The sequence below is a fragment of the Pinus tabuliformis genome, chromosome 2_2 (genome assembly GCF_031772625.1).
Source record: "Pinus tabuliformis cultivar Carrire ecotype Pingquan chromosome 2_2, CPIR1, whole genome shotgun sequence".
Taxonomy (NCBI): domain Eukaryota; kingdom Viridiplantae; phylum Streptophyta; class Pinopsida; order Pinales; family Pinaceae; genus Pinus; species Pinus tabuliformis.
The window spans coordinates 406,936,624-406,945,584 of record NC_142300.1 but is presented as its reverse complement, the minus strand read 5'-3'; the positions used below and the strand labels follow the sequence as shown (position 1 = coordinate 406,945,584).

Sequence of the window (8,961 nt, the reverse complement as noted above, 5' to 3'; positions counted from 1 at the left end):
ATATCAACGTTTGATGTAGAGGAGGGCGGGGATGTTGAGGAGGGCGCAGGCGGAGTCGCTCCAGAGGAGGGCGGGGACCTGCAGAGAAGCGTTCGTGCAGAGTTTTATTAAGGAGAACGCTGAAGATTACTCTGAGGTTATTTTGTGCCAAGAATATGCAACGTTGCAAAAGCCCCCTGCTAATATCGATTTTCTCAGGGAAGCTATTGGGTTAGGGCTGCAAAAGTCGGTAATATCGATTTTGCTCTCTATTTCTTGCCTGGTAAGCTGTTTCAGACCCGATCCAGTGTGTGGTGTTGATGGCATTATATATTGGTGTGGGTGTGCAGATGCTCAGTGCGCCTTTCTCTGGGTTTGGCTGCAGTTCCTGCACTTTTCATGACAATTGGAGGGATCCTCCTTCCCGAGACTCCCAACAGTCTGATAGAACGCGGGCATCTAGAGAAAGGGCGCGCTATCCTGGAGAAGACCAGGGGCACCAAGCATGTAGATGCAGAGTATGAGGATATGCTGGATGCAAGTGCATTGGCTAACGCCATCGAACATCCATTCAAGAATATTTTGGAGAGGAGGAATCAGCCACAGCTAGTGATGGCCATCTGCCTGCCCATGTTTCAGATCTTGACTGGAATCAATTCCATATTGTTCTATGCCCCTGTTCTTGTCGGCAGTTTGGGCTTTGGTTCAAATGCTTCCCTGTATTCGTCTGTTTTAACCGGAGCTGTTCTTGTACTTTCCACCCTGGTATCAATTGCAACTGTTGACAGGTTGGGCCGCAGAACCTTGTTTTTTGATGGTGGTATTCTGATGATATCATGTCATGTAAGAGCAAAGCTGACACATGGCAGACCTTTTTTAATTTTGTTGCATCTTGTTTTCAAGCATGTCAGCATACATCCTCGATGTATGTGGCTTTTCAGATGGTGAAACCCAGGGTTATTAGACACCCATGTTTTCACCATAGCTAGGGATGCCCCCATGAAGGAAAACTATATTTTTGGAGGATTCCTATGTTTCAACTCTAGGAGCCAAATGCACTTGATGATTTTTAATCGAATATTAGTTCAAAATAAGGCTTGAACTATGGGAAGTGCATCAGTCGCTTACTTTTACACCAGGGAAACAAAGCTCCCGATATTATGCTTTCTCTTTTAGGGGTTGGTTGAAACCATTGTTGCTATCTGTGCTTGAGTGCTTTTGTGGCTTGTTCCACTTACATTTGCAGAGTTGAATCGGAATCCTGAGTTTTGCCTATATGAGCCGAGTAAGTGAGAGGAAAGCTAGAATAAATATGCTTCAATTGTATTCCTGGTTTCTTTTATTCGGCATGGAAGCCTGTATGACTTCTTAAAAGGATAGGAATTGCTGTAAGTGTTGGGGGGAAATTGGTTGTAAAATCTCTCTAATTAAATTAGTAGTTGTGACCACATCCATTAAGTAGCTTGTAAAGAGGGATTTTGTAGTGACTCCAAGTTCATATGCCATGCCATGTGTAACAGGGACATGCGAACCTGTTTTCAAAGTTCCAAATTCCAAACCCCTTATTTAATCCCAACAACTGGTTGCACTGGGAAGAAAAGCCCTCGAATTACTATTGTCTATTTAAGAAAAGTTTAGTAGCAGCTTATGGAAAGTTTTTTTGGCCTTTCTTTTTGGGTTGCTTCCTGTTGGACCCGTCAGTAACAATATTGCCCTATCTTTTGACAGGTTGCTGTTGGCATAATCTTGAGTGTAAAGTTCGGAGGAAACAAACAACTATCCAAAGGCTTCTCAGCATTGGTGGTAACAGTTATCTGTTTATTTGTGGCTGGATTTGGGTGGTCATGGGGTTCTCTTGGATGGACTATGCCAAGTGAAATTTTCCCACTAGAAACCCGTTCTGCTGGACAGGCCATAACTGTCTCTGTGAACTTTCTTTTCACATTTGCAATTGCACAGGCCTTCCTATCTCTTTTATGTACTTTCAAGTATGGGATTTTCCTATTCTTTGCAGGCTGGATCTGTATCATGACTGTCTTTGTATACCTCTTCTTGCCAGAAACTAAGGGTGTACCCATTGAAGAAATGATTTTTCAATGGAGAAAACATTGGTTTTGGAAGAATATAGTTCCACCCGTGGATGAGGGGGCACAGACTTTGAAGGAACCAGATCTGTGATTGATGTAAAGACTAATTTAGGTTGTATCTTTGTATACCTCTTCTTGCTAGAAACTAAGGGTGTAACTAAGGGTGTACCCAAAAAAATTGCCAGATTCTAGCCATTGTGGCTGTCTGGGCAAATCTACTGCCTCGGTAGATGATGCCGTATACATATGCAAAAATGCCTACATATGCATGACTATGGAAGCATTTCTATATATTCGTATATAGAATTGGTTTTGTATATGTATGAAGCATTTCTATATGTGGAGAAAATTATTTAATTATGCCGTGAGGCGTTTCCCTCTGAGATGAACTCCCCCAGATGCCTTTCTGTCTTAATTGTAGTCATCGGATCTTTTGTTAGACGATTGAAGTAAAATCAGCCGTCCAATTTAATAAGAAATATTTTAAAACATTAAAAAAACCATTATCAAACCCGTCATGACGCGTGGATATCAACGTTTGATGTAGAGGAGGGTGGGGATGTTGAGGAGGGCGCAGGCGGAGTCGCTCCAGAGGAGGGCGGGGACCTGCAGAGAAGCGTTCGTGCAGAGTTTTATTAAGGAGAACGCTGAAGATTACTCTGAGGTTATTCTGTGCCAAGAATATGCAACGTTGCAAAAGCCCCCTGCTAATATCGATTTTCTCAGGGAAGCTATTGGGTTAGGGCTGCAAAAGCCGCGTTGTCAAGGCCTGAGAATGAAATCGCCATTTCTCTTCGAGCGAGGGAAATACCATAAGATTATCGGTCTGCAATGAGAATAACAAGTCTGTTTCTTGTCCGGTAAAGCTGTTTCAGACCCAATCCAGTGTGTGGTGTTGATGGCATTACATATTGGTGTGGGTGTTTAGATGCTCAGTGCGTCGGCGTAGAAGTGGCCGAGATCGGTTTCTGTGAAGTGGGCAATAGAGGAAGCGGCCTTTTGTCTGGGCAGCTCTTTTACTGGTACATATAGTGTGGTTAATTTTGTTAGGATTCATTGTCCTCATTGGAGTCCCTTGAATTAGTGACTGTTAGGGTTAGGGTTATTTGGGTTTCTATGATGTCTCGATCGCTATTTTGCTCTCTATTTCTTGCCCGGTAAGCTGTTTCAGACCTGATCCAGTGTGTGGTGTTGATGGCATTATATATTGGTGTGGGTGTGCAGATGCTCAGTGCGCCGGCGCAGAAGTGGCCGAGATCAGTTTCTGTGAAGTGGGCAATGGAGGAAGCGGCATTTTGTCTGGGCAGGTTCTTTTACTGGTACATATAGTGTGGTTAATTTTTTAGGGTTCATTGTCCTCATGGGAGTCCCTTGAATTAGTGACTATTAGGCGCTACTCTGCTGGGCTTAAAATTCTGTGGAAGTGCTGACATCGAAAAAGTAAAACATCTGGCCATTATTTGGTTGGTAGTTGCAGTGCTCTTGTGTTCTATGTATTTCTTTTTATAGGGAAGTTTGGACGCTATTATGTCAATAGAAGGGTACTTTCTGATGTATTGTTTTTGCCAGCATTTTTCGTTGTTTTTGGGATGTATTTGTACCCACATCACCAGAGAGGTGAGCCATTGATTGCTACATTTCAATAAAAAAACGCTCTGAAGGGTTAACTGATTTTTTAAAATATGTTTGTTTGCATTTCAAACATTTGTTGTGGTTAATGAATGATCTCTCTTTTTTTACCTGGTGACTTAGTATGATGCTACATGGGTATGTTTTGCTAGTAGAGGACATAGGTATCTTCTTATTTGATATATTTAGAGCACCGAAGGAAGCGCTTGTGATGCACATTAAATTCAGCTCAACCAAACTATTATTCTTCTCTAAACAACTATCTTCTTCATTGCAGCGTTCCTATCTCCGCCAAGAGGGAAATTTGGGTTGTTTTTTGACAAACGTGTAGACAATCCTTGCATCATATCTGCCATTAAATCTACACACTGAACAACTATCCTCTTCGTTGCATCGTTCCTAACTCCGCAAAAAGGTAAATTTGGGTTGTTTTTCTACAAACGTGTAGATAATCCTTGTATTTCTCTCCAATATCTGCCAGTAAATTTACACACTAGAAAATAAAATGGATGCTATAAAATCCAAGGTTGTTCTTAGTTGGACGTCGGCCAAACAACATAAGCAAGAGACATTCATCAATCCTTCTCTGTAGAAGTATTTACGTATACAACAAACAGAGCATCTCAGAGTATATTCTTAATTAGCATTGGGTTTGGTTTCTTAGTTGATTTTAACAGGAAAGGATATCATTTGTATTAAAAAATGGCTGTGGCCAAGCCATACAGTAAGATAACAAAACAAAAATAATGGTATGACAATTGTCTTTCAAAAAGACTCAAAATTTAAAAATCGCCGTCTATTCTTACCTTTCTGGAGGTATAGATGTAAAGCCAACAGGTACAATGTCTAGCATACTGAACTGGTAAAAAAACTACTTTGCAATAAATAATAAAAACCTGAACCTAAATGAAATCATGTCTGCCAAGGGTTTCTTGCTTGATGGCTACCAGAAGATTGAATTCCAGAGATGTATTTCTGATCTCCGTGTCACAAGAAGTTTGTTGAACAGTTCCCTCATTTTTCACTACAATACAAAACAAGCCAATGGATGCCTTTTGAGGGATGACCCTACAATGTGTAGTGTCTTCATTTAAGTGTGAGTTTCTGGCTAGGCCTAGAGCTAGCTCACAGAGTATCATACAGTTTGCTTCCACCTTCTGTATTTGCTTACTTTGACAGGTCAATTTCCCAGAAATCTCTGCGTGACTTTTCTATCTGTACATAGAAGAATAGCCAGTCTGCTGTTGAAGTATGAAAGGGCTACTTGCATATCTCAACTTGGTGATTATTTATTATCTGGGCTCTTCAAAGGTCTGAGGACTCGCAAAGAATACACCGACCCAAATGATCGTGTCCCACCTTTCTTTTCTAGATCTCCCCAACAGATATTGTGTTACCTACTGAGAAGAGGACCTTCACTTAAATCAATTCAATTTGCCACAGGACAGCTTACCTATTGAATTTTTTGTAGTTTTCTTAACTCGATAATTGTTTTTTATGATTTTATACTTAGGTTGATATTTTCTCTTATTTATTATGCAACATAAAACAATTATACAGAGAAGTACAACAGAAAAACATGAAGAGACAGCCACACAAGAAATTACACGGGAAAACACCACTCCAAGGGGAGAAACCCAGCAATCCTTTCATTATGGAATCAAGTCAACAAGACATCAAGTCATATACAAACCAGCCAGTAATGTAGCTAAGATAACCAACCTCTAAGTGCCAACTCAACCCTCGAGCATACCAAGAGAAAATGCTTCCAAATCTGTCCATAAAGGAGGTTTGCTTCAGTTCTCCAAAAGCCGAATTTTTCCTTCTGCCTCAGCCTCAGATTATGCCACAGACCTTAGCACTATATTTCAAAATAAAAGCCTCAAACTTCACATGGTTCCACTTCTCATTATTTCACTCAGACTTCACACTTACTTCCATAAGAAGGAGCCACAATACCCCAGAGAATTATGCCTCAGGCTTTGTCTTCTACTTGACCTTGCAAGTCTCCTTGAGCAAGGGCAGATCAGAGATATGTTTTACTTCTGATTTCGGCCTCTGAGATCAGAAATATATGCGAGAGGGCTATATGTATAGTCTCCAAGCCATGCGAAAGGGTGCCACTTAAGCTGAGCCGACATGAGGGTTAGGAGGGCCTACTTGGCCACTTGGCAGGGTAAATGACACTTAACAAAATTCAATTTTATTCCTTTGAAAGGGTCACGATGAACATGCCTTTCTATATTTTTCTTTTGACCAATACAAAGCATGAAGAACATGCTTGTCAATAATAATTTTAATTATTCAAAAGTAACATCAAAAAAATAATATTATGAATACTGAACATAGCTACATTCTCCAACATTACTCAATCCAACTTTGGACTGCAAAATCTGAAAACACAGAGCCAAATGATACTTAAGAGCAACCATGTCCCGCCACAGACGGAGGAACCAAATACCAGAGAAACCCAAACCATGCCACAAAGAACACATGGATACAAGGTCAGTTGATCATTGACTAGTGATCGACTTCTCCAGAGATTGAGAATCCCACCCTCAGCCTTTAATCCATCACTTGGAATTGATAAACTTCACCATGCGTTAGAGTAAATGACAGGTTACCAGACACTGGGAGGGCTTTAGTGCCCATTCTTTCACCATAATGATTCTCCTCCACTTCTCTTGAATATGCGTGTTTCCTTCATTCTTATGATATATTGTGTATTTTGAATGTTAAAGGAAGATGTGAAATAGTTGGAGCCTGCCCATTTATGCATAACTTTCCATTGTCCATCAAAGTTACTTCATTTTCCTGAAGGTCTAAACTTGGTAGAATTCTATTTTTTTGAAGCTCCTTGCTGGCATTTGAGCACTACGAATGAGTCTACCTAGACACATATCTCAAGGGCTTGATTGGTTTTGTGTATGCTGAACTATAACCGTAGAGTCCCCAAGTACTGTAAGTCAATTTATTTCTTTTGGCTTGGGAATTTTCAACCCTTGAAACATTGGCATGGGAATTTTCAACCCTTGAAACAAGGGCACACCTCTGCTTGATGTTTGGTGGATTCTCCTAAACCCCTTTCTTAAACTTAGTTCTTGATTTCCTCTGGGATCAAGGACAATCCCTACTACACCTGCCACCTTAGAGTTTGGTTTCTTAGTTTTAGTTTATATTTTTACTTAATTTGTTTTTTAAGTTTAGCCTTTATTCCTTTAGCTTCTATATTTGTTTTCTATGGAAAACTTCTCATGATTCCCCCCTCTTCCCTAGAATATCAAAATATAGGGCAACTCAACTGTCAGCCACCACAGCTGGTAACCCTGAGGGACTCTACTGTATTTGATCATGTGACTTATGGCTTATCCTATCTGCAACAATACTTGGGCAGGTGGTTCAAATGATTGAGCTGACCCTTGGGGCTCTTTTTAGGTGTTCAGATTTTTGGTTCAATTGATTGAGCAATCCCCTAGCGCTGCTCTAACTTTTAATTGTTTCTTGTTGCTTAGGTGTTAGATTTTTTTAGCTTCTTGTTTATCATTTTCTTCCTTCCTTTAAGCTTGTTTAGCTTGACATTTTATCTTTGGTGTTGGTTTAGGTTTTCTTTCATTTTAGCCAACACAGTTTTCTCCACTGTATTTGTAAGTGGGCCCTTGATTGGTAGTGTGAAACATCAACTCAGTTGGTAAAAACGCAAATATTCCAGAATTCTCTTCTACTAATGACTTACACTGTAAAATCTGTAAAGAGCAAACACACTAATCTTAATTTTACTGGCGCCTGCAAATTCTAATATACAGAAGAGTGTCTCCTATATATATTAATCTCACAATCAATCCACGTACCATTTACTTCCACAAATGATCCTTTACATTGGCTAAAGGGTCATAACAGTTGATCAATGTTTCCTCATTCAAGACTTTAACAAATGATAGCATTGAACTACCATTATACATTGTGCATTCTAATTAGTGTATACATTTCAAGGTGTTTCTTAGACTCCCTTGACCTGCTATATAGAAAAACACCTATGCTACAAAGTGCGTTTAACTGCCATGGAACTGCTATATAGGTGATATTTGGATTCAATATGTTTGGATTATATTGAATTTCTAGGTTATGTTGGACTTAAATTGTAATTTAGTGGCTCAAATTTTCTCAACAGTCACATGTGAACCATATGGATTGTTATTATTACAAAATTTTGAATGATTGATTGGATCTTATTATATAAATAATTGAGAGAAACGAAGAATAATAATTTGTATAATTTGATTAAGGATTTATTTTATTTTGGGCAATTTATTGACTAGGTTTAGTTTGAATGATTAAATTATTATAATATTTATTATTTTGAACCAAAATAAAATTCTTTCAATGTAACATTTCTATCGGCCTCTCTTTGCACCTTTTGGGGCAATTTCTAGTTTATCTCCAGATGTAGGAATCACATGCACAGGCACTTTCGCAGTTTTCACCACAAATTTGTTCTATGTGGGTGTATTCAAAACTTGACAGGAGAACTAATTTATGATGCAGTGGTTGATTTTAAGGTTGCTTGGCTGCCTTGCGTGCTTGTCGTGTCTTGCTTTTAGTAGAACTTGAATTGGGTGAAACGGTAACAGGTTTTTTAATTTTATCACAGTCTGGCCGTTTCAATTACAAGTTTGATAAGAGGAAGGTTGGATCTACACATGTGGACTCAATCTCACTTCAATATCTTTCTTTAAAATCTACAACAGCCACTGTAGAGATATGTGAGTGCAGTGTGAGATATTGTCTATTCTGGATTATGCTATTGATTAGATCTTTCAGGTCTAGAGATAACGGGTCTACAGCACAGGTGTGGCCTTATATGCCCTGGAAGATCACATGCCCAGAGTGGATGATTCAGAGAAGGATCTGAAGTGGCAGGGTTTGTAGAAGTCTTACTCGAGTATGTGGCTGGTTCAGAGTGGATAGTTTCTCTAGCACTCTGGTCGCTAGAATGGCAATAAGAGATTATATGTGGACAATAATGTAACTCAGTTTTCTTCCAATAAGTTTCAAACCTGAAGAGAAATGATAAGAAAATGAGTTTTAGCTTATTGTAAAAAGCAGCTAGACTTTGAATGAAATTTACAGTTTATTTATATAAATTCTGTGCATCATCATCCAATTCATATATATTATGTATTATGAGTTATGTACCATTTTCATTTGAAGCTGAGATAAATGAATCAAAAGCATTAACAAACATCTGAGAGAATGTGAATATACAATA

The 8,961-nt window shown here is 39.2% G+C and overlaps 1 protein-coding gene across 1 annotated transcript; it reads left to right on the top strand.

Annotated features, from left to right (window-relative positions):
* The first annotated feature begins 319 nt into the window (after positions 1-319).
* On the top strand, positions 320-2,199 carry LOC149193010 (sugar carrier protein A-like). The gene is made up of 2 exons (XM_089406518.1): positions 320-822; positions 1,708-2,199. Exons 1-2 carry the CDS (start codon positions 379-381, stop codon positions 2,155-2,157), a joined length of 894 nt encoding a protein of 297 aa, XP_089262644.1. The 5' UTR covers positions 320-378; the 3' UTR covers positions 2,158-2,199.
* Positions 2,200-8,961: the final 6,762 nt, after the last annotated feature.

What these genes read in the sequence shown, in the direction of transcription:
- LOC149193010 (XM_089406518.1), top strand. Translation starts at nt 379, where the DNA reads ATGACAATTGGAGGGATCCTCCTTCCCGAGACTCCCAACAGTCTGATA. An exon ending in TTCTGATGATATCATGTCAT is followed by an intron (nt 823 to 1,707) that starts GTAAGAGCAAAG and finishes ATCTTTTGACAG; the next exon opens with GTTGCTGTTGGCATAATCTT.